This window comes from Alexandromys fortis, unplaced genomic scaffold, assembly GCF_014885135.2.
Source record: "Alexandromys fortis isolate MF-2015 unplaced genomic scaffold, M_Fortis_MF-2015_v1.1 scaffold_3, whole genome shotgun sequence".
Taxonomy (NCBI): Eukaryota; Metazoa; Chordata; class Mammalia; order Rodentia; family Cricetidae; genus Alexandromys; species Alexandromys fortis.
Window position 1 is genome coordinate 23,081,277 of NW_026067909.1, and position 25,054 is coordinate 23,106,330.

Below are 25,054 nucleotides of genomic sequence, written 5' to 3' on the forward strand. Positions count from 1 at the left end.
ACTTAAAGAGACAGGAGAAACTATTTATTTGTGGCCAGAAACCCAAGGTAATGCTTTGGAAAGGTCCAGCCCTGCTTGTGAACATTCTTACAGCTTTGATGAGTTGGGTAATTAGTGGGTGGTCTGTGAGCTCCATGCCCACCAAAGGAATTTCTGTCACCAGCATGTTTATAGAAATAGAATGAGCGTCTCTGCAGATTGGTGTTTTGCAGGCAGTGATAGAAGTATGCAAACGTTTGGAAGCAGCAACAAAAGAGTTCCTTTCTTAGCACCTAGGACCTACAGTGAGTCACTTCTTTAGGCAGTCTCTGTACATTTCTGTCTTTCAAAAGACGAGGGGAAGGGGCCTGATCGTGCAGCAAGAAATCAGGGGACTCTAAGTGAGACTTTATTCCATTCTGCTTCTTTCTACACAATCATGGTTTCGAGGCCAGCATTTCCATTAGCTTGTCATGACATAGAGCAGTAATTTGATCTTGTTAGATTCATATATAAGTGGTGTGTGTATGTGTGTGTGTGTGTGTATACACACCCACACAGTCATATCCCGTTATCAGTGTAAGACTCTATCTCAAACAATAGTATGTATATGTACCATAGAAACAGACTTACCTGATTTTGTTGATTCACTTTGGGATTATTTTGCCAGAAAATAATCTAGTCAACACATTCTTTGGTCTGACCTAAAACGCCATCCCTCTGACACCTATAAAAAAGCATCAGGCCCTGGAAAGATGTCTCAGCTGTTTAGAACACTTGCTTTTCTCGCGGACGACCCAGGTCCTGTTTCAGTACTCACATGGGGGCTCACAACCTCTGTAACTCCAGTTCTGGGAGATCTGACACCCTCTGACCTCCGTGAGCATCAGGCATGCACGTGGTGTATATACATACATGCATGCAGGCAAAATACTCTTTTTCTCATACATTAGATAAGTACCTCTAGTGGTATGCAAGCACATTACATGATGTTTAACCTGCCGACAGCACTTTCCCACATGTAGAAGGCAGGAAACACTGCGTTTAATTCACCGTGGTGTTCTATACTGCCTATCTTCCTGGCCATTCAAGGGGAGTGTCACAGGAGTTATATAGTCTATGTCTGGGTTTTACTTCCTTCACTGTGAAGCTGGCCTTTCCAGGAGTAACCATTCTCTTTTTGAATAGATTCAGGCCCGCAGACCTTCTCGGTGCTGATTGGGAACCGGGAATGGATGAAGCGCAACGGTTTGACCATCTCCAGTGAGATCAGTGACACCATGACAGACCATGAGATGAAAGGACAGACTGCCATCCTGGTGGCTATTGATGGTAATCTCTGCCTGAGATTAGAGCACAGTTCACCCTTCCCAGCTCTGTAGGAGGCTCCTCTGTCTGCCCCTTCCTTCCCTCCCTCCCATGCTTTCTTTTCCTTCTTGCTCTCCTCTCCTCTTCCTTTTGCTTGCCATGGTTTTTCTCTCTTTTTTCTTCTCTTGAAAGTCTCCCTTCTGTTACTCTGCTGTGTTTCCCAGGCTCTCTTCCTCTCTTTTTTACTTGCTTGCTTCTCTTGAGGCCCCTTCTTTTTTAAAATGGTTTCTTTTAGTTTTGAGATTATAATGTAATTACGCCATCTTCCCTTCCCTTTCCTCCCTCTAAACTCTCCAGTATACGCCTCCTTGCTCTCTGTCAAAATCATGGCCTCATTTTCATTCATTGTTAACATATGTGTATGTACTGGCTGGTTTTTTTGTGTCAGCTTGGCACAAGCTACTGTCACCACAGAGGAAGGAGCCTCAGTTGAGGACATGCCTCCATGAGATGCAGCCGTAAGGCATTTTCTTAATTAATGATCAATTGGGGAGAGTGTTAGGAGAGGTGGTACCATCCCCTCAGGTGTTGGTTCTGGTTTCTATAAGAAATCAGGCTGAGCAAGCCATGGGAAGCAAACCAGTAAGCAGCACCCTCCATGGCCTCTGCATCAGCTTCTACCTCCAGGTTCCAGTCCAGCTTGAGTTCCTGTTCTGACTTCCTCCAGTGATGGACTGTGATCTGTATGTAAGTCAAATAATCTCTTTCCTCCTCAACTTGGATTTTCGGTCATGGTGTTTCATTGCAGCAATAGAAACCCTGACTAAGACAGTGTAAATGGATATATGTGTATATTTCCAAATACGTAAGCACAGCCAGCACAGTCTGTACGATGTTTCTTTTATGTGTGTTTCCAGGGCTAACTGTTTGGTGTCTCTTCCCTGGGAAGACTATTTCTCCCACTCTCCACTCTCAGTCAAGAGTCGAAGCTTTCCTTTGTCATATCTCTATTTTGATTCAGTGCCTTGATTCTGCTCCTAGAAATCTAAATTGCTTCTTGTCATCTTTGCTTCTTTCTAAGGTGACAATTCAGTCACCCATCTTGCTCATCCCTACAAGACAAAACAGAAATCAGAGGCCTCCCTGCAGAAGCCTTAGTGGATGGAGATCCCTGCAGCTTCCCCCTGTTTGATTCACGGGTGGGCACGGTTTTTCACAGCTGTAAGTGTCTTAGCATTCAGGGTACGCCAGGCTGTCTGCCGGAGAGGGGCACAGTGTCTCATGACTATAGGTGTCTTAGCACTCGGTACGCCAAGCTGTATGCTGGAGAGATTGAAGCCTACGATTTGTTCACTCTGGTGTTCTTTATTAGAACTAAAACTGGGTTTGAGCAAAAAATAGTTTACAACCCTGTATTTTGAATGCTCCAGTCAAATGTGCCTTCCTGCCTCATTTCTACCCTCATAATCCTTGGACTCTGCAAGCCCTTCTGACAGAACTGGGATGAGGAGAGGCTCTGTGCCCCGGTGTGTCACTCTTACTGTGTCACATCGCAGCCTGGAGCTCTAGGAGAAAGCATACTGTACAAACATGTTTTCTCTAGGAAGAGACAACAAAGGACAGCTTTCCCAGGTTAGCAGCGTTTGTGTATTTCTCATATTTCAGTAAGCAAACATACACTAGGTTCTGTCTTTTTGTTTTAATTTGCATTTGTTTTCATGATGCCTGAGGATGTCAACATTTAAATGAATATTTCAGCCATTTATATTTCATATTTTGAGAATTTTCTATTTAGCTCCCTGCTCATATATATATATACATATATACATACATATATATTGTTTTTATTGAGCTATATATTTTACTCTGCTCTCCTCCCTTTCTCTCCCCTCCCCTTCTACCCTCTCCCATGGTCCCCATGCTCCCAATTTACTCAGGAGATCTTGTCTTTTTCTACTCCTGTGTGGATTAGATCCATGTATGTCTCTCTTAGGGCTCTCTTCATTGTTTAGGTTCTCTGGGATTGTGAATTGTAGGCTTTTTTCTTTTCTTTTTTTTGCTTTATGTCTAAAAGCTGTACATATGATATTTGTGTTTCTAGTCTGGGTTACCTCACTCGATATGATGTTTTCTAGATCCATCCATTTGCCTCCAAATTTCAAGATGTCATTTTTTTTTCTTCTGTGTAGTACTCCATTGATACACTAGGATCTTATTATGTAAAATGTTCTTGGCAAAGTAATATATGTTCCCAGTGGAAACTATAGACAATCCACAGGGCTTTGGAGGAGGAAGTGAGGTTGTCCCTGCTCCCACCCCTTCAGGAGCCACGGTGTACACTTTGCCATCATTTTCAGGACACACACACAAAAAAAAAAAACAAATCAACAGAACCCAGACACACGTGAGGGGGATCATTTCCTGTGCACGCGTTGTATGAAGAGAAGAGAGCCATCATTGCAGTCCCAGCATCACGGTTGCCCAGAGTTGCCTGGTCTGCTGTTGCTGATGGAGGATGCTTTGTTTCAGGTGTGCTCTGCGGCATGATTGCCATCGCAGACGCCGTTAAACCAGAGGCTGCCCTGGCTATCTACACACTGAAAAGCATGGGCGTGGATGTGGCTCTAATCACAGGGGACAACCGCAAGACAGCCAGAGCCATTGCCACTCAGGTATGACAGTGACCAGACATTCTTTGTCCTTGACAATTATAAACACGTCCACTCACGCAAAATAGATAAAAAATGAAAGTAATCTAAGCATCTGGTGTGAAAGCACTCTGAGGCAGAGGCAGGTGGACCTCTGTGAGTTTGAGTCCACCCTGATCTATGGGGCAAGTTTCAGGCAGTCACAGCTACATAGAGACCGTGTCTCCAAACCAAACCAAAATAAACAAACAATAAGAACAAAACCTATCATTTAAGCATCCTATTATGGGAGTGGTTTTTTTGTTTGTTTGTTTTTTGTTTTGGTTCAACCTACTTATGGACTGAGGCAAATGATTTGAAGACCCCACTTAGTTCTGAGCTTGGGGCACAAGGATTTGTTGCCGGATGGCTCCCCATAAGCCATGGCTCTAGTGTGAATGCCTGAACATTGTACTTCCACCCCCACACGCCCTCCTCCAGCCAGCCGGACATATGTAGAGCCATGAGAAAGTCATTGCTGCTCTCTCCGCTTGTGGTCACCTCTCACCTACGTTAGGCATTGATTTCCTTCCTTTCAGGTCGGCATCAACAAAGTCTTTGCTGAGGTGCTGCCTTCTCACAAGGTGGCCAAGGTCCAGGAGCTCCAGAACGAAGGGCAGAAGGTAGCCATGGTGGGAGACGGCGTGAACGACTCCCCAGCCTTGGCCCAGGCCGACGTGGGGATTGCTATTGGGACCGGCACCGACGTCGCCATCGAAGCAGCAGACGTGGTTCTTATCAGAGTGAGCTTGGCTGTGTCCAGGTCATAGGAGGGGCTGGGGTTGGCCTGAGTTCATTGTTCAAGTGTGCTCCTCTCCTGTAGAATGACTTGCTGGACGTGGTGGCCAGTATTCATCTTTCCAAGAGGACTGTCCGGCGGATCCGGGTCAATCTGGTGCTGGCATTGATCTATAACATGGTTGGAATACCTATTGCCGCAGGTAGGTAGGGGCGGCCCTCACCTCTTACGTCACCTTTGGTCTTTCTGCTAAGTCCATGATGAACTTTTGAGTCATCCTTCCCTTGGGTTGACTGGCCAGACACGGTCTGGAAAGTCCTGAGGGGGCCTCACAGCTTCCTTCACTCTGGCCCTGTATAGACCGCTATTAGAGGCTTGGCCATTCCTTTAAGGTGACCCTAATCTCTGAAGCTTTATTAAGACACGTGGACTGAGTAATGAGCATCATGGAGTGTTTTGAGGTGCCTGCGATGCCAGATACACAGCCTATCTTAAAAATGAATCCTGCCCAGACTGGGGTCCAACTCCCACAACTGACTTGGAGAGAGAAAGTATTTCTGCTCTGAAACTGCCCTTCCTCTCCTCCCATTCCTCACCCAAAAAATGAGGAACCAGGCAAGGGACCATTCCAGACACTTCTGCAAGGCTTCATAGGCTGAAAGGACCAGAAAGTTAATCTTTTTTTGTTACATTTTGCATGTGTGTGTGCATAGGTGTGTGTGTGCGTGTGCATGTGTGTACATGTACATGCGTGTGTGTGCGCGCGCGTGTGCGAGCGTGCGTGTGCGCACACGTGTGTGTACATGGGTATTGATTGAGGTGAGAGGATTCCCTGCCAGAATCAGTTCTTGCATTCCATTTTGTGGTCCTCGGAACAATCTCAGGCCATTGGGCTTGGCAGGAAGTCCCTTCACCCACTAAGCCATCTTGTTAGCCCTGGCCAGAAGTTCTTAAGCACAGCTTTTCTGCCTGCTTCTCTTTTGTGTACAGATGGCTACTGGTGACTTCCATAATAGAAACTATCCAGTCTGCCTCAGCCTCCTGGACCTTGAAGTCAGACAAGGAAGGGTCTTTCTATCTCCAGAGGCCACTCAGGAACTTCATTTCAGTCCCTTCTTAGACTCCTGCAGGGGGATGTCTGGGACCTGGCTTTCGGCCCTCCCAAGAGACCAGGCTGTTATCTTTGCAGACAGGGACTATGACCATCCATAGTGCTTGTCCCTTGTGGGTCCCAACCCCTGAGCTGGGTGGTGCTACCAATTCATAGATCTAATCAGGTAGGCAAGAGAGACCCACCTTCCCTTCACGGTACCTCTACTAGCTTTGGAAGATGGTCTGACCTCGGAAGCTGGTGGGCGTAGTAATCTCCTCACTTCCCCGAGGAGGACTCTCAGTGTTCCCTGACACTCAGGTGATGCTTGCCCTTTTGTCTGGCAGGTGTCTTCATGCCCATTGGCATCGTCCTGCAGCCGTGGATGGGCTCAGCGGCCATGGCAGCCTCCTCTGTGTCTGTGGTGCTCTCCTCTCTTCAGCTCAAGTGGTGAGTCCTGGGCCTGGAGCGCTGCTGGAGTCCCGGCAGGCTCCGCTGTATGTGCTCACAGCGGGCGGGGGCACACAGCCTGCTTCCTTGTTCTCATTCCCCGTTATTTAGCCAGGAAAACCACAAAGGACCTGAGTGGGTTTCTGCAGTGCCTTCTCAGCACCCTGGACAAGAAACTGACCACTTACCATTGTCATAAGCTGGGCCTTTCTCATGTGCTCAGGAGCTGTTTGTATGAACATGTCAGCACATGGTCCCCGTGTATCACCAGTTCTCCTCCTTAAAAAAGATGTTCACAGACTAGGGATACCACTCACTAGCAGGGCACCCGTCTAGCGTGTGAAAGACCCTGGGTTCAGTTCCTAACACTGCCAGAAAAGTAAGACATTGATTTCCTGGTTCATGCATTTATTGAACGAAAGTGCATGACAGCCTACTGTGTGAGGTTATGACATAAGAAAGTTTCTGGATCAGATGAACTTGGACCATGGGAATTCAGGGTCTTTTTCCTTCAAGACCCATGACATTTTGTTACGTGTGTTACTGAAAAATGTTGATTTCACCCGTGAGAAAGAGCCTTATGTCCTGAGTGACTCAAGTACTCTCGGATTCTTGCCTTCCAGCTACAGAAAGCCTGACGTGGAGAGATATGAGGCACAGGCCCATGGCCGCATGAAGCCTCTGAGTGCGTCCCAGGTCAGTGTGCACGTTGGCATGGATGACCGACGGCGGGATTCTCCTAAGGCCACGCCGTGGGACCAGGTCAGCTATGTGAGCCAAGTGTCTCTGTCCTCCTTGACATCAGACAGACTGTCTCGTCATGGTGGCACAGCAGATGACACTGGGGATAAATGGTCCCTGCTTCTGAGTGACAGGGATGAAGAGCAGTGCATCTGAGAGCTCAAGTGGCAGCCCTGGGCAGGCCAAGGTGCTCCTTCTAGGTGAGCCTGCATCTGCTCAATCTGGTTGAGCCGGCAGGGGTAGCCCCAACAAGCAGCAGTGTGTGTGTGGGTGAAGCTCATCTCGAGCCCCGACCATCCTGCTAGCCTTCCTACAGTGTGTGAGAACTTAACCTGGTGTATCTGCAGACACCGGGTAGGACTGCTCTCTCCAAACCCTGCTTGGATTCTAGTATAGGAGAGAAAGCCAGCACTCCTCAGAGCTCTGCCTCCTGGATTTGCATGGCTGGCAGTGAAATGGGGAACCCTCAGTACCAAAAGCCTAGCCAAGCACCCTGAAGAGCGCCCGTCCAGAGCTTTTCCGTACTGAGAGCTCTCAGAAAGCTTGGCGTTACATAGCGCACATGAGCCATGCAAGCCGAAGGCTTCCTCAGATGTGCCTGCTGCTTTCTGCCTTGTGTAGCTGCCATCTTGATACCAGGATGTGCTTGCCTTCTGTCTTGGGTTAGATGCTCTGGCTCCTTGCATTTTCTGCCTAAAGTGACTCCCCGATTTACACCCCAACCCAAAAGCTTCCCTGCATCCCTTTTTACTCTGAGGAGAGAGTTCTGTCCCACTTAGAGCCAGTTCTGCCGATTCGTACATTCTGCTCCCAAACAGCTGGAGGGAAGCCAGAGTCCATTTTCCCAGGGGGTCCAGGTCCTCGTCACCCAGGGCATCCTATATGGCCCTGCTATGGCCTGTGGTGCTTAAAGCAGTGTCTTTTGGTGGGCATAAGCATAAGGGAACCTTCCTGTCACCTAGTGGGGTCCCGTGGAGTTTGTCACAAATGCCTACTGTGTGTGCCTAGAGGGAACTGTTCCATCAGAAGAGAGTATCCTGAGAGAGCTGTCTGCTGCTGAGGGACATCTAATAGAGGGACATGCACAGCTCCCCAGTAAAGTGGCTTTGTCATCAGTGACTGATTGTGATCAGGTGGCATCAGAAGGCCCTGCTTAACTGAGCTGCTGTACTACCTGGAACAGATTGGCAGAATCAGATTCCTCTTATTTGTGACACACACAAAAAATACTGCCTTTATTGAATGTCAGGGGCAGTTCTTGCAGATTTAATTGTCTCTTTCCCCTCAAAAGTAGCTCAGTAGCTATTGTCTACATTTTAAAAACAAGGAAACGGAGTCAGAGGAGCTCAGTGTCTCCCTAGGAACTCACAGCCAGAGTGTGGTTCGGTTGGCCCTGAAGGTTGCCGCCGTCTTGAATATCAGTGTGCTTGGTGAGAGTAAACTGGACAAAGGTCCTTGTCTCTGGAGGAGCAAATGTGCCAGGACATGTGTTAGTTGTATCAACTTAGAGCGCAGCTGGTCTCGAGGTTGCTAACCTTCACTTCGGATGGTTAGTTTCAGTTTTGCATATGTGTTTTTGCGGAGTTTTTTCCTCTAAAGTCCCAAGTTCCGGGATTTGTTGTGCTCTTTGTTTTGAGCCCTCCACACCGTCCGCCAGAACTCTTCCCACTGTTTCCACCCGTTCATTCTACAGCTTTGTTTCGGAATTTTTCTTGCTTTGGAATAAGGTAATCATTTTCTAAAGACTCTAATTGTGTTGATTTCTTTTTTACACCTGAGAACAGAAGCATCATGTTCACATGCAGACATGAAAATATTTACGTAATTGTACAAAAATAAATAACTTTTTAGATGTTCAAAGAGTCTGGAATCTTTTCTGACTGGAGAACCGTTTCTTCAAAGTTTCCCACGCAGCGTGAGGGTAACGTTGCACGCTCTCCTCCGGGAGTCGCCATGGCTCGCTCTGTCTGCATGAGGACCGGCGAGGACTCCTTTGGAGGACAGAGACAGAGAAGAATAGGACTCTAGCAGTGGAGGCACGAGGCGGCGGGGACCCAATATTGCCTTGCCCTGGTCAGAACCCCTCTGCTGAAGTCTGCTGGCAGCTGCCTGAGTGCCATGCACGACTGCTGAGAGCCCTTTGCTGAAGTCACCGCCCCAATGGGTTGACTCACAGACTTTGGCTCCCTCCTGAAACACATGAAGTGATCAGCGAGGATGTACTTCGGGATCCTTGCCTTGAGAGAGTGGGAGAGAAGACAGTGAAGAAAAAAAAAACAAGACCGGGGGCTTCTGTTGGGGAAGCGAAGTTCTGCTTGGGGTACCCTAATGATACGATTTGTCACCCAACCCGGACACTATGGAGAGTGGAAAGAATGTCAGCAGAGATGTGCTGGTGACACAAACCTTTACGAAAGGTCCAGGCCTTCCTTTCATCATGTGCTGCATCAGGACCACATAACTAGAGGCTGGTCCTTGGGCGTCCCGGGTGCCCTGCACTGCTTGATCTCTAGCGCACCCTAGAGGACTTCTCAGTCTAGGCATGGGGCTTCCCTGTGCTGTCCTGAAAGAACATTGTTGCTGGTTGTATGAAGAATGTAGCAAGCCTCCTCCCCAAGGCTTCCTCAGGCATCAGACTGAATCCCAGTATCTTCCCATTCCTGGTATTCCTGATAAAGTGAAAAATCTTGATGGATTACCTTTATAATAAATTAAGGATAATTTCAATTTTAGTGGCATCTGAAAACTGGCATGTCATAAAATAGATCTCTAAACTGTGTTCTAATTCAGTATGGAACTGGGACCAATAAAGGTGACTTTCACTTTAAGGAAATTCAGGACAGACTAAATTCAACCAATCATATTATTTAAGTAGAAAAAGATTACCTGACTAAAAGGTTTGGGGAGATTGGGGACTTTATGGAGGCTAGCATGGTAGATCATTTACCCACAGGGTCCTCGGTTCAATCTCCGGTACAACTAAAAGAAAAAAGGATTTCCAAAAACAAATTCCCTACTGTACTTAAAGTTTCTGCGTTCTAAAAGGTCTATTTGTGTGCAACCATAATTCCACATTTCCCTGGAGCGCAACGCAAAGCAATACAGGGAGCGACCTGCTGGTTCTCCTTTCCTGTACAGGTGTGTGTGCAAGCTTTAGAGGCTTCAACGTATTTAACATGTTTCTGACATCTGGGATTCCCAGCCTCCCTGTATCTGTCGACTTTGAGTACATGTTAGGGTGATGCCATGGTCATCATAGCTGCATCTGAGTTTTGTATTGTGCAGGGTGATGGGTCTACTTACATTTCTCTGTGTACAACCTTCTAGTTGGAACAGCACTATTTGTTGAAGATGCTGGGTTTCCCCCTCCCCTGTGTACTTCTGGCTTCTTTGTCAAAAATCAAGTGTCCATGGGTGAGAGGACTTATGTCTGGGTCCTCAGTTCTATCCCATTGACCAACCTCTCTGCTTTTAAGCCTATACTACGCTCTTTTTATTACTATAGCGTTGTAGCACAACTTCAGATCAGTGGTGTTCTTTTATTATTAAAATTGTTTCAGCTGTCCAGGATATATTTTGGGTTTTCATTATGAAGTTGAGAACTGTTTTTTTTTTTTTTCAATTTTTGTGAAGAATTGTTTTGGAATTTTGATGGTGATTGTGTCAAATCTGTAGATTGCTTTTGGTAGAATAATCATTTTCACTATATTAATTCTACTGATTATTGAGCATCTTGCCATCCTCTGGTGTCTTCTTTCATTTCTTCTTCAGTATCTTAAAGTTTCATTATGCAAATCTTTCACTTGGTTGTTTACAGTATCACAAGATACTTTTTTCTGGGGGTGGGAGAGTATTGTGAAAGGCATTATTCCCTGATTTCTTTCTCAGTCTCTTTTGTACATAGGAAGGCTACTGGGTTTTGTGTGTTAGTTTTGTATTCTGCTACTTTGTTGGAGGTGTTGGAGGTCAGAACTTTCTAGGTGGAGTTTTTAGGGATATATGTATTATACATAAGTATACAAATATATAAACATATACCATCTGCAGATTAAAAAAAGATACTTTGACTTCTTCCTTTCCTATTTGTAGCCTCTTGATCTTCAGTTGTCTTCGATTGTCTTATTGAAGTCAGGTTAAGACTTCAAGTACTATATTGAATAGGTATGGAAAGAGTGGACAACCTTGTCTTGTTCCTGATTTTAATGAAATTGCTTTGAGTTTTTTTTTTTTTTTTTTTTTTTTGCTTAGTGGGTAGGCTTGTTGTATAGTGCCCTTATTATGTTGAGATATGTCCCTGTATCCCTAGTCTCTCCAGGACTTTTATCATGAAGTGATGTTGGATTTTGTCAAAGGCCTTTCTGCATCTTATGAGATTTATAAGAGGGATTATGTCTATCAATTTTGAGATTTACAAGAGGGATTATGTCTATCAATTTGCCGTTGTGGAACCATTTCTGCATCTCTGGGATGAAACATACTTGATCATGGTAGATGGTTGTTGATGTGTTGTTGGATTTAGTTTGCTATTATTCTATCGAGAACTTTTGCTTCTGTGTTTATAAAGGTCTGTAATTGTTGTGTCTTTGTGTGGTTTGCATATCATGGTAAAATTGTAAAAAATTCGGCAATGTTCTTTCAGTTTTGTGGAATAATTTCAGGAGTATTGGCATAATTCTTCTTTGGAGATCCTATAGAATTCTGTGCTGAATCCATTTGGCCCTGGCTTTTTTTTTTTTCCTGGTTGGGAGACTCTTAATCACTGCTTGTGTTTCATTAGGGGTTATAGGTCGGCTCAAATTGCTTACCTGATCTTGATTTAACTTTGGTAGGTCATATATATCAAGAGAATTGTCCATTTCTTTTGAGTTTTCCAGTTGGGTGGAGTACAAAGGATGCCCCTATGATTCTCTTGATTTCATTGGTGTCTGTTTTGATGTCCACCTTTTCGCCTTTAATTTTATTAATTTCAATCTTTTCTGTCTTTTGGTTAAGTTGGCTAAGGGTTTATCAATCTTACCGATTTTTCTCAATCAGCTATGTTTCATTGAATCTATGTATTTTGTTGTTTCTAATTGATTGATTTCAATCCTGAGTTTATTTCTTGCCATTTACTCCTTTTGGATGTTAATTCTTCTTCTTGTTCTAGAGCTTTCAGGTCTACCATTAGGTTACTAATGTGAGAGCTCTTCCGTTTTTTATGTAAGCATTTAGTGCTATGAACTTGCCTCTTAGTACTGTCTTTATTGTGTATAGCTTTGGGGATGTTGTATTTTTGTTTTCACTCAGTTCTAAGAAGTTTTTAAGTTCCTTCTTAACTTTTGTGCTACCCTCTTTTTCATTCAGTAATGCGTTGTTCAGTTTCTATGAGTTTGTCTATTTTTGTTGTTTCTATTGTTGTTGATATCCAGCTTTATCCTATGGTAGTAAGATGGGATTCATGGTGTTGTTTCATTTTTTTTAAATTATGTATACATAGTGTTCTACCTGCATATCTGCCTGCAGGCCAGAAGAGGATACCAGGTCTCGTTATAGATGGCTGTGAGCCACCATGTGGTTGCTGGGAATTGAACTCAGGACCCCTGGAAGAAAAGCTAGTGCTCTTTTTTTATTATAAAAATTTTTAATTTAATTATTAATTAAATTTTTATTTTGCATACCTGCCACACTTTCCCCTCCTTTCCTCCCATGCTTCCCCTCCCTGCCCCACCTCCCATCTACCCCCTCCCCATCCACTCCTCTTTCGTCCCTATTCAGAAAGGGACAGGCTCCCATGGGTGTGTCCAAAGCATGGCACATCAAGTTGAGGCAGGACCAAGTTCCTTCCCCTGCATCAAGGCTGGGCAAGGCATCTCTGCATAGTGAATAGGTTCCAAAAAGTCAGCTCAAGTGTTGGGAACAAGTTCTGATCTCACAGCTAGGAGCCCCACAAACAGACCAAGCCACACAACTGTCACACACATGCAGCGGGCCTAGGCTGGTCCCATGCAGGCTCCCTTACTGTTGTTGGTCCAACCGTCCATGAGCTCCCACGAGCTCAGGGTAGCTGTCTCTGTGGGTTCCCCTGTCAGGACCTTGACCTTCCTGATCTCACAGTCCTTCCTCCTTTTCTTCAAGAGGACTTTCAGAGCTCAGCCCAGTGCTTGACTGTGGGATTAGCTTCCATCAGTTACTGAATAAAGGTTATCTAATGACAATTAGGGTAGTCACCAATTTGGTTACAGTAGATGGCCAGTTCAGGTACCCTCTCCACTATTGCCAGGAGTCTTAGTTGGGGCCATCCTTGTGGATTCTTGGGAGTTCCTAACCCTGAAATACCCCTCCCCATCACGTTCCTCACTCTCCCTCTCCGTCCCGCCCCCAACCTGCCTTCTGTGCCCAGGTCTCTCAGCCCCATCCCTCATGTTCCCATCCCCCCATCTCTGCCCTGTCCCCCCCCATCCTCCCACCCCATTTTACCTGTTGGTCTCTTCTATTTCCCCTTCCCAGGGAAATCCATGCATCCCTCTTTGTACCCTCATTACGTATTATTTTCTGGGGCTGAGGATGCAGGTTGGCTATCCTATACTTTACTCCTAATATCCACTTATGAGTACATACCATGTTTGTCTTTTTGGGTCAGGATTACCTCAGTCAGAATTGTTGCCTGCGAACTTTGTGAAGTCATTGTTTCTACCACTGAGTAGTACTCCATTATGTAAATGTACCACATTTTCTTTATCCATTCTGCAGTTGAGGGGCATTTAGGTTGTTTCCAGGTTCTGGCTATTACGAATAATGCTGCTGTGAACATAGTTGAACAATGCTAGGAGGATTGCAATTCCACATTACAGAGCCATAACAAACAACAATAACAACAACATGTTACTGGCACAAAAACAGACATGTAGGCCAATGGGACAAAATCAGAGACTTAGACATGAATACACGTAACTTTAGTCACTTGACATTTGACAAAGATACCAAATACAAAAGCTGGAGATGAGCGAGCATCTTTAATAAATGGTAGAGAAAGCCAGATGTCCACATACAGAAAAATGAAATTCGACCTGTATCTCTCATCATGTACAAACAGAATTGCAAATTTATCAAAGACTTCAATATGAAACCTGGAACATGAAACTTCTAGAAAACATAGGCAGTGCTTTCCATCATGTAGGTGTAGGAAAGGACTTCCTGAATAGAACTCTGTTTCCTCAATAGTTAAGATTAACAACGGACAAGTGGAACATCATAAAACTTTAACACAGTTAAAGAAACAGCTGGATGAAGAGGAAGCCCACAGAGTGGGAAAGAATCTTTACAAGCTATACATCTAACAGAGGAATAATATTCAGAATATATAAAGAACTCAGAAACAAAGAATCAAAAAAATGTAAAAAAGGAGCCATTCCAAAAATGGTCCTGGAACCTGAACAGAGAGTTCTCAAAAGAAGACGACAATGGTTGAGAAATACTCAAATTGTTCATTGTCCCTAACGATTAGGGAAATGCAATTCAAAACAACTTGGAGATTCTTTCTTACCCTAGTAAGATTTAAAAAAAAAAAAACATGAACAACAAATCAAACATCAATAAAACAGGACAACAAATGCTGGAGGGGAAAAGGGAACCTAAATTCACTGTCAGAGGGATTGCAATCAGGTGCAGCCGCTGTGGAAATCCGTGTGGAGAATTCTCAAAAAGCTGAAAACTACTCTACCTACATGCTCTTTGGCATACGCCCAAAGGACTCAACTTCCTACTCTACTCCACTTGCTCAGCCATGGTCATCACTGCTCTATTCAAAGTAGCTGTGAAATGGAAACAACGCCAATGTCCTTCACCTGTCCAATACATAATGAAAAGGTTGCTCATATATACTGTAGGGTATTATTCATCTGTAAGGAAGAATGAAATCATTAATCTTATAGGTTAATGGGTGGAACTGGAAAATAACCTAGGGAGTGAATTAACCCTGACTCAGAAAGGCAAAGGTCTCATGTTCTGTCATTGAAGGCTCCTTGCTCCAAATCTTCAGATGTGAGTACCTGTCTTGGAGTAACTGCAGAAACCAGGAAAGCAAAAAACCAAAACAAAACAGAGACCTCTGTCAGGGCAGGGTGTGACGGAAGAAGGGGGGGGGGGGGAATAGCAGGTATCAGTGATCTGGCTGGTGAAATGGGAAAAGTGGGGAGGACTCCAGGGAGGGGGAGGGAGGTATGTAAGAGAATGGAGGATAAAATAACAGTAACGGTGTCTGGAAAGTTACAAGGAACCATACTATTAACCACTCCTCAGGCCTTTATTATCTCATGGCAAAGAGACAAATTAGTGTCTATTTACTCTAGCACATGGGGCCACCCTGGTCTTGGGTCCCTACCAGTGATGGCTGTTCCCCGTGGTCTTGCGTGTCTAGTGTTCTCTATGCATGCCTTCGGGGGAAGACTGTTGACTGTGGCTCTTCATTGGCATGGTGAGGACCATTCTGGGGTCTCTGCTCCCCAAGGATTTGGAAGCCATGGCCTTCCACCCAGAGAGCTTTCTCTTCCTCCCAAAGGGCATGCTCTTCCTCCCAGAGAGACTTTTTATCCTCCCACAGAGCCTTCTTTTCTGCAAGCAGGGCTCTTTCCTCTACCCACAAGGCCTTTTCCTCTTCCCATAGAGCCTTGTCTTCCTGAAGAAGATTCCGGTCTCTTTCCCGTAAAGCATTGTCCTCTCTCCAGAAGGCTTTGTCCTCTTTCCAGAAGGCTCTGTATTTTTTCCAGAAAGCCTTTTCTTCTTCCAGGAAAGATCTTTCCATTTCCCAGAAGGTTTTTTCTTCTCTCCAGAAGGTCTTCTCTTCTTCCCAGAATGGTCTTTCTTCCCCCTGGAAACCCAGGATCTGGCTCCGGAAAGCCCGGATCTTGCCTCGGAAATCCCATATCTCTTCCCGGAAGTCTTTTATTTTCTCATGGAAAATTTTCACCTCCTCTCGAAAAGCCTTTTCCTCTTGCACCTTGTGTATTAGTTTCTTCTGACGAATACTGGGTGGGGACAGCACCAGGGACCGGAGGCAAGCCAGCCCCATCCATTTGCTCACCTTGAAGGGAAACATCTTCCAGTCAGCCGGAACGGTGGGTGGCTGTGTTGGCGATCAGTCTGTTGGCCACGTCCAGGTCAGTTGGTCAAACCCTGTTTGTACCCAGAGAGAACACGTCCGTGAGTATGGAAGGCACCTGTCTGATAGTGGAAAATTTAATCACCGCTGTCTTCGTGACAGGCAAGACTTAGTACAGAAGAACGCTGGGTGGCCATGGCTCCAAGCTTCTTGATACATACAGGGATACAAGGTCTAGTGCTCCACAAACAATCTTGCCCAACAAAGACAGCAGTGCTAAACTCGGAACCAAAGTACACAAGGATGATGTGATAATTTGAGGTGGTTCGTGGCAGAAAAACTGGGGAGCGACAAAGAGATGATTGGTGAGCGACCGAGAAGGGCCTTAGAGGGGTTGGCAGTGTTCTGTTCCTTTGCTTGGGAAGTGGCTGCAAACACGTCATATATAAAAAAGGTTCATAAAAATATTTCACACCAGAAAGGGGAAGAGAAGAGAAAAAAGAGGAAGATGAGAGGGAATGGGAAGAGAAGAGGAAGGGGGTTAAGGGGAAGGAGAGAAGAGGACAGGGAGGGAAGGAAAAGGAAAGAGGAAGGAGGGGAGGAAAGAGGGAAACGGAGAGGATGAGGATTTTCAACACTTATATATCCAAGGTAGCATATATCAGGACAATCCACAATTCAGATAGCTACCAAGGCCATCGCAGGGCGAGAAAGACGAAGGCTTAGAGTGCAGGGAAAGCTGAAAATGCAGACAGTGTGTACACTCAGGTGCAGAGATCGCATTGTGTGCTTCTGGGAAGCAGGGGTTTGTCCTCAGTGACCCTCACCAAAGCACCACAGTGTAGAGCTGCATGAGACATTTGCAGGGGGTTTTCCAGACCTGCCCTGCGTTTTTCTTTCTCTTTTGGATTGGGATGAGAAAATAAAGAACCTCTCTCCCTCCTTCCCTCTCTCCTTCCCCCTCTTTTCCTTCCTCTTCTCTTCCTCTCTCCCTCCTACCTTCCCTCTTCCCTCTTCCCCCCACTGTGTGTGTCTTCATGCTCACTCACACTGGGTGGCTCACATGTTAAAGTTGTTGTAAGACACCTGGGAATTGGATGGTGAACCCCACCAATGGAAGGAGGGGTGTGTGTGTGTACATGATGCATATGCATACACAAAGAGATATTGGCTATGGTGTGTATGGCTGTTGACTTCCCTTCTCTCCAGTAACACAAACCAGAAACCTGAGGCTCACCTCTGATCTTCTCCTATACTAGGCTTCTCCTCAACCACCAAGCCCTATCAGTTCTAATTCTTTACATCTCTTGGAGGCAGGCACACATTTGCTGTTCCTTCTTCAGGGTAGGATGTCTTTTCCCCTCCTGCCTGGTGTCTGCTGTTGATCTTGCAGTCCAGATTCTCTGCCTACACAGTATAGCCTTCCTCTGTCCTGCATGGATTTCTAAAGATTTGTCCTGGTGCATCACACTTGCTTACAAGCAGTCAAAGACTCCACAGACTGCTGTCTGTCTCTTTGCTTCCTTCTGTCTCTCCACTCTGTTCCACGGGGCATATAGTGAGTTCTTTAGATACAACTTGAGCACTTTTACCTCTACACCAAAGCACCAATTGTGTCCCCTCAAAGGCTTCCTTCACCTTCTGGGGTGGGCTCCAGTTCTTGTTTCTCCTTCCTCTCTGTATCTGTCTGCCAGTGTCCTACCGTTACCTGACATACTTGACATTATGTATGGATGTGTCTTCCTGCCGTCTCTGTAACCTGGGAGCTAGTAAAGCAATGCTGGATGAATATAACTGAATTTAGAACTTTGATTTTGTTTATGTCATCGTATGGTTCTTGATCTAGAATCCCTGGAATATGCTAAGTTCTCCATTAGTCCCTTTTCCCTGGATAGCTTGAACTAATTGACCTGATTCTTTCAGATTTAGGCAAGGAGACCCCCTCTCCTCACAGCTGCTGAGACTCAGGGCCGCCCTCCTATCCAGTTAGTAGCCCCGTCTCCCATCCCTAGGCACAGTGCCTAGTGTAGTTTCTGCTTCAGAGTAGATGGTCAAGAAACAGCAGCTGAACTGACGGCAGTTTCTTGAATTAGAATATGAGAGGGAAAATCGCCCCCCAGTTTTTCTCCCGTTACCACTGTATTATCTTTGGGGGCGGGGCAGGGTCTGGCGAGGTGGCTGGTGAGGGTAAAAGCACTTGCTGCCAAGGCAAAAGACCTGTGTTTGGTTCCTGGAAGCCACATAATGGAAGGAGCAAGCCAACTCCTACAGGTTGTTGTCTGTCCTCCACACATGCACAGTGGCCACACTCCCATACCTATACACACAAACGAATGTAAAACAAATGCTCTTAACAGAAATAAAATCGGTAAAATCAAGTATAAACGCATTATATATCAAGAACAGTAGAAAACTACCTATATGTGTCTATGTAGATACTTTTAAATCCAATAAAAACATGCCTGGCCTTCATAACCTTACGAGGCTAGGACTTATTTTGAGGTTACTTACTGCTTAGCTGTTTCCCAACTGGGAAAGCTCCATAGCCCTCAGAGGGCAGGCAGTCTTTGTCACATCAGAATCCCAGTGATGCCTCTCTTGGGCCCACCTCTCTCCTCCTCACAGTGACCCCTTTGTACTCAGTTCTGAGTCACAGGGTGGGGGCTAAGATGGGGCCCTCAGTGAGAGACCTATGAAAGGAGAGAGCACCCAGAAGGTTGGAAAGATAGTGGCATCTTTCATCTTGGACTTCACCAATTGTAACTGTTACCTCAGATTCTGTTCAGGTTGTTTCTGGAAGGGCCTCTGGGACCATGCTTCACGGGGGCATATGTATGTGACGAAGGGCTCTTGTTGCTTGCTCTGTTTGTCTTTGTCATTTGGTAGTTTGACTAGGACCCAGCAAGAGTTTTCTGCCAGTGCTCAGATCATCTGCCGGGAAGCATGTAAACACGCTGAAACATGACGTGACGTTGATTTCCAACACAGTATATGCCTTTGGGTGGCTGTGTCTTAGACAGACACACATTTGCAGGCCATAGCAGGAAAGTCAGAGGCTTATCATCCACACAACATTCTTTGTGTGGATAGAGATTTTTTTTTATTATGTATACAATATCCTGTCTGCATGTGTGCCTGCAGGCCAGAAGAGAGCGCCAGACCTCTCATTACAGATGGTTGTGAGCCACCATGTGGTTGCTTGGAATTGAACTCAGGATCTTTGGAAGAGCAGGCAATGCTCTTAACCGCTAAGCCATCTCTCCAGCCCCTAGAGATTTTTTTTTTTTACTGTGGTTTTTGTTTGTTTTGCTTTTAGCGTGGTTTCTCTTTTTTCGTTTTGCTTGGTTTGGATAAGGTTGGTTTCAGTTTTATGACTGAATCTCTTTGCTTGCTTGATTAATTTGTATTGTTTCCTTTGTTGAGGGTATGGTAGTGATGAGGGGTGGTAAGGGAGGATTGGTAGTGATTATCATCAACTAGTGATTAGTGTTTACCATCGAGTCAGATCTCAAAACCTAGGCCAGGGTAGCCTGGAATTGACTATGACTTGTAGATTGACATTTTTTTTTTTTTTTGTCAAAAATCCTCCAGCCTCCCGTGGTAATGAGTTGCAATGCATGTGTAGACAGGTAAGAAGGAAATGTTACTTTTGTGGATTTGTCTCAGGTGAGGTCAATTGAGACCAAATGTGACCTTGAGCGTGGGTTCTGGCTGGGCTGCTTTGAGCTGCAGAACACAATGCCTTTCCCTTAAAGGTGCTGAAGACAGTGTTCTGAGCAGAGGACTGACCTCAACTCAGAGCTTGTATAGTGTGTATCCTTAGGGAGAGTTAGAATCAGGAAGTACCTGTCCATCAAGGCCGTCTCCAGCTATCTTGTCTTTGCAGATGTGGAGTTTAAAGAACAGGGACAACAGGCACACAGTTGCCGACTCGTGGCTCAAGGACATCAAACCCATACCAATTAAGATCCTGGGAGGACCCTTGCTCGATCTAGTGAAGTCAGGAATGGAGCATGAAGCAAAAGAGAGCTGTTGGAGAAGTCAGAAAGAGTTGATAGCGAGGAAATTATTACAACTGAGAGCCCAGCAGCCCATAGAGCCTGGGTAGCACCCAGGGAACAGAGGTTATGATATGACAGAGGAGGATGCAGCAGGGGATGCCCCAACAGAGTTACCAGAGCTTATGTTGGTTGGGGGAAAAACCCTATACAAAAGTTAGCCCTCTTCCAATCTAGTAGGCTCAAGACACACACACATCCCTGATCCTGCTAGCCAACAAAAAGATGCAAGCTGTTAGAACATCCAGTCAGTGTGAGACTGTGTCTTAAGTATGAAAGTTACCAAAAAAAAAAAAAAAGAGGCAGTGGGTGTTGACATGAATGGCTGTAAGCCAAAAGCCAGGGTGGAAATTGTGTGTGCACATACAAGTGTGTGTGTGTGTTTGTGTGTGTAGGTTTATGTTTGTGTGTGTTTGCGTTTTAGAGATATATGGGGGAGACAGAGACAAAGACAGAGAACATCTCGTTTCATGAGTTAGTCAATTCTAGTGTAACTGAATACACAACCCTCCGGAAACTGAGCTTCAGTACCTTATGGTAGTTGTCCCTATATATCAGGATGACAATCAGACCAAACACTTCAGCGACACAGGAATAGCTAAGATGGCAAGGCCTACAGATTGATTGTCTTACCTCTCAAGGGTCTTGTGATCATAAGGTGATGGTGTGTGTGCACAGTGTCTGTGTGGCACACCCGATGTGGTAGGTTTGAATGCCACTTGCATTTGTGGGTTTTTTTTTTTTTATTGAACAATAGGTATTTGGAAAAACCCCATGTCCTGGGCACAGGAAAACCTCTGAATATCCATAATTTCTATGACAATTTTAATGATAGAACTTGATAATATCAAAACATGACACTTAGAAGATAGGTGGGGACATTGAGGTTATGGGAAGTATCTACCAGATGCCACTGATTGACAAGGAGAAGAGAGGTGACCTCCTTAGAGTATTTCTCAGGGGCACACTTCATCGTTCAGAGTCCGCACTGAGCGGAGGCTATGGGCATGGAGGTGGGAGTCAAGGCATGGGAGGGAGGAGTTCTTAGTTTTGTTGCCTCTTCTGAAGTGAACATGAGCGATTACAGTCATCTCCGTAGTTCATTCTGGAGAGGAACATCCATTTCCACCCAGATTCTTTTCCCTCCCAAAAGAGGCCATCGTGTGACAACCCAGAGGCATCTGGACAGTCTGAACAGAGGTGGCATCTTCTCTCCAGGTGACGACTCAGTCCCCATCACTGTCCTCTGAAGACGAGGAGACCTGAAGGTCCTCATAGAGGACAGTCCATGGGACTTGGGAGTGTGTTTGTTCGCCATTCTCCTGAGAGGCAGGACACGCAGAAGGAGGTGTTTCCCTTTCAATGCCAAGTCCTGGGGCCGCTGTGATGAACCTGGAATTCCAGCAGTCACCAAAGATTCTGGTGAATTGCATTCTCAGGGGTTGGCCTGAAACATGGGCAACCGAAGACGTCTGGAAAAAACCAAAAAGGTCTGGATGAGAACAGAGAAGCTCTTGTTTGTAGGTATTCTTAGATGCCCTGCCTTGACCCTGACTCTCAGCATGGTCTTTTGGGTCAACTCTGTAGCCAACAGATTGGGAAGGAAGACGTTGGGACATGTAGGTTCCAGTAAGAGTTCTCCAATCAAAGTCTGGGTTCTAGAAGCAGCAGCAAGAAGCCGAGCCCTAATGGCAAGAGCAGAATCAGTGGACAGAGGGGAAAGGGGCCAGAAAGCTAACGGGGCAGGCTACGTTTGTAATACAGAGCTCTGAAAGAAGGAGGACCTGAGGCTGAGCTCCAAGGTCATGCTCAAGGACAAGTGAGGAAGACAAGGACAAGCTGCCTGTCCTCTAGGACAGGTGGTCTACAAGGAGGAGAACCACACAGCAGAGGCTCCCACGTCAAAACCCAAGTCAGTCTGAATTCCGGAAGTGTCCCAGGGAAACAATGCTGCTACACCAGAGAGGCCTATGATATCTGACGGGCACAGTGGATATGAGCTGAGCAAAGACCCGCCATGGCAGGCAAAGGGATGATGTTTCAGGGACCAGGAAGACAGAATTTCCTCAACAGGATCAGGTCTTTTACTCACCACCAAGTTGAAGTCTTGTTCCATCCTTGGACTATCCATGGGAAATTCCGTAAAGAGTGCCTTCCCCTGCCGCTCATCAGAACTGTGGGGCACACAATGGTGTGGGACACACATCAGCTTTTGTCTCAGAAGGAGAGATTACTTTCTAGATCTCTGGCCCCCTTTCAGATAGTTGGGGACAGAAGATGAGGTGTGGCTTCCTCATGAGCTCCGCTGTCACCTTCTCTCCTGCCAGCCCCTTCCATATGTACCCTGGCCCTCGGCCATCACTCACCTCTGTCTGGTGACTTGTTTCTGTTTCTTGTCTCTCTCAGCCTGGTTTATGGTTCCTGGTGTTGGGAGACCCAAGAGCCTGCAAGGATCCTGGTTCTCTTTCTCCTTCCTGGTTTTCAGAGGCTGTGGCACTAGGAGGTCATAGCCGCACTTGTTGGGGCACCTGCTGCTCCTCGAGGCATGACCAAAGGCCCCACAGTCCTTGCATTTCACCTATGCATGGCAAAGGAGATACCAGAGAGTCACAAAGGGATCTGGGGACCTCTCCACTCTCGGTCCTTGTCAATGTGCTTCAGTGTTCTCTCTCTAGAGAGGATACACAATGCACATGGGTTTCAACATCCAACGGTTGTTCTTTTGAACGTGGAAGAAACAAGCATACTTGAGAGGTGCCCAGGTGATGATAGTGAGCCCTTTATCAGACAAAGATCCTATCATGCTGAAGAGTAGCTGCACCTACCTCCCAGTCTCTCTTTAGGTCTATCAGCAGGACTAGTAATTCCCTTGCCTTGCTGTCTAATATGATCAGAATCGTGGATCACTGGGACAAGTGTTATAAGCCTGAGACCATAGTAGAAGCCCAGGTATTGGCACCACTGACTGCAGGATGGACATACCTACCATTCAGGCCATAGAACTCATTCCATTAATTCTACTGGGTGCCAAAATGAAAACAAAGTCCTAATCCATCCAAGTCCATAGTTGTGGCCAATGTATTGCCCTTGCCCCTTGGCTTTTGTTTTCTTCTTAGGGCCCACTGTTCTTGTTAACTGAAACAGATCAACTGAGAATTTGGTGCTTAATTAAAAGTTCATCTTGAGAAAGGCTCAGTGATCCACTGAGATAGGGACCACCCGGCACCTACTCTGCCTGCCCACTAATAAAGACTTTCTATTGGCTAATCCCATGTCTGAGCAGTCTTCTCTGGTGGATACCCCACAGTACAAAGATTCTGTCATAAACCCAATCCATGTGTCTCCTAGCCCCAGTGTCTTCTGACACATAGGCCTCCTCTTACTCTTGGGATCTCCTCTTCCAGTAGAGCCCATGGCCCTCTTGGCTTACCCTGGACACCCTAGGTTGGAATGGCTCTGTAACCCTGAATCTCCTTATGTGTCTCCTGACTCATTGCTAAATGTGAATCAGTCATCCGGAGCTGTTGCCTTGGATTTGCTGAATCTAAGGAAATGGGAGAGCAGAGCCAATGAAATCAAACTCCATGAGAAGAAGACGTGCCTGCTAATGGCCATTCAAACTCCATGAGAAGAACATGTGCCTGCTAATGGCTATCCAGCAATGATTCCTGTTTTGTGTTTCCACATCCCCAGCATATTCAACCAAGTGGGAACTTAGGAACTTGAAATTTGAATATTCTGGGGAAGTTTCACTTTAAGAAAGCGTTACTGGGCAGTGATTTCACATGACTTTTATCCCAGTCCTCAGTGAGGAGCAGGCGGTGCATACCTGTGAGTCTGGGGCCAGCCTGGCATACAGAGTGAGTTCCAGGACAGTCAGAGCTACACAGAGAAACACTGTCTTGAAAAATCAACAACAACAACAAAAACCCGCTGTCAAACTATCTTTATGGAAATATAGACTGAGCCCAAGTAAGCAGCCAGAAAACTCTCATCTTGATTATTCTTTTTCATAGACCTTGTCTGAACATGATTAGTTAAAAACTCAGAGGCAGAAATTGGGGTTCAACCTGAAGGTCAGAAAAGTAAAACAGCCAGCCACTGGCTCTTTCTTACCTCTCCCATAGTCCAAAATGGCAATCCTGCCTCCAAGAATCTCAGAATGAGACTGAGTCTGAGATCTGTCTGCTCCTGTTTTATAGCCCTCTCTGTTTCTGAGATTAAAGGCATACACTGCCTGGTTTCCCTAGTGTGGCTACTGGGATTAAAGGTGTGTGTTACCACTGACTGGTCTGTAAGGGTGACCAGTGGGGCTGCTTTACTCTTTGACCTTCAGGCAAGTTTTATTAATTAAAATACAAACGAAATGCCACTACCGTTGTCTCCCTGACTACAGAGCTGCCTGCTGTTCATGGGTTCCTTATCATCAGGAGCCTGGTAGACTGCTGATGGAAGCAATTCTCCTTGTAAGGATGTTTTGCTCCCCCCCCCCCCCCCCCCCCCCCCCCCCCCCCCCCCCCCGTCTGCTCCATGTGTGGACTGGTGGATCACCACTGCCGTTTGCTGACAGAGTGGGTTCAATTTCCCTGAGGTTCCATGCAGTTCCATGCAGGCTTTGGGTGCTTGTATTTCTCAAGCATTTTCCACTGCTCTAAGGAGATTTCTTTGGTTGCTCTACTCACCATGTGTTCCCACGGCTCTGCAGCTTTTCTGTCAATCAACAGATGCTCTCTTAACCATACTCTGGCATGTTTTCCCTTCCTGGTATATGGTGCCAAGAAGACCGTTTACTATCCCGGCTGTGGCATAGACACTATCCTTTTTGGGGTCAATCTGTTGAACATAAAGCACATAGGTAGGCCATTGAGGACAGAGTCACATCATACCCTGGGACCCCAGAATCATCCTGTTTTTACCAGTGGCCGT

General features: G+C 45.9%; 2 protein-coding genes across 5 annotated transcripts in view; one reads left to right on the forward strand and one right to left on the reverse strand.

Annotated features, from left to right (window-relative positions):
• Positions 1 to 7,455, forward strand: part of Atp7b (ATPase copper transporting beta) — a 67,314-nt gene extending 59,859 nt beyond the window's left edge. For all 3 annotated transcript variants that reach the window (XM_050137749.1, XM_050137748.1, XM_050137747.1), the window contains 6 exons: positions 1,168 to 1,311; positions 3,817 to 3,959; positions 4,514 to 4,717; positions 4,798 to 4,915; positions 6,151 to 6,253; positions 6,877 to 7,455. In XM_050137749.1, coding sequence (XP_049993706.1) covers positions 1,168 to 1,311; positions 3,817 to 3,959; positions 4,514 to 4,717; positions 4,798 to 4,915; positions 6,151 to 6,253; positions 6,877 to 7,150 — 986 coding nt within the window. In that variant the 3' untranslated portion in view covers positions 7,151 to 7,455. The remainder of the gene's footprint in view (positions 1 to 1,167; positions 1,312 to 3,816; positions 3,960 to 4,513; positions 4,718 to 4,797; positions 4,916 to 6,150; positions 6,254 to 6,876) is intronic.
• A 1,535-nt stretch (positions 7,456 to 8,990) lies between these two features.
• Ccdc70 (coiled-coil domain containing 70) lies at positions 8,991 to 24,950 on the reverse strand. Of its 2 annotated transcripts, none has more exons than XM_050137767.1 (2): positions 24,811 to 24,950; positions 8,991 to 22,706 (listed from the first exon to the last, which is right to left on the reverse strand). In XM_050137767.1, exon 2 carries the CDS (start codon positions 16,065 to 16,067, stop codon positions 15,396 to 15,398), a length of 672 nt encoding a protein of 223 aa, XP_049993724.1. In that variant the 5' UTR covers positions 16,068 to 22,706; positions 24,811 to 24,950; the 3' UTR covers positions 8,991 to 15,395. The 2 variants fall into 2 exon arrangements, with proteins under 2 accessions (XP_049993724.1, XP_049993725.1); XM_050137768.1 differs by lacking the exon at positions 24,811 to 24,950 and having other exon boundaries at positions 8,991 to 21,600; positions 22,221 to 22,307.
• Between the last annotated feature and the right edge of the window lie 104 nt (positions 24,951 to 25,054).

Bases quoted from the DNA above. Each gene is read 5' to 3' on its own strand.
- Ccdc70 (XM_050137767.1), bottom strand. From the start codon at position 16,067: ATGTTTCCCTTCAAGGTGAGCAAATGGATGGGGCTGGCTTGCCTCCGG.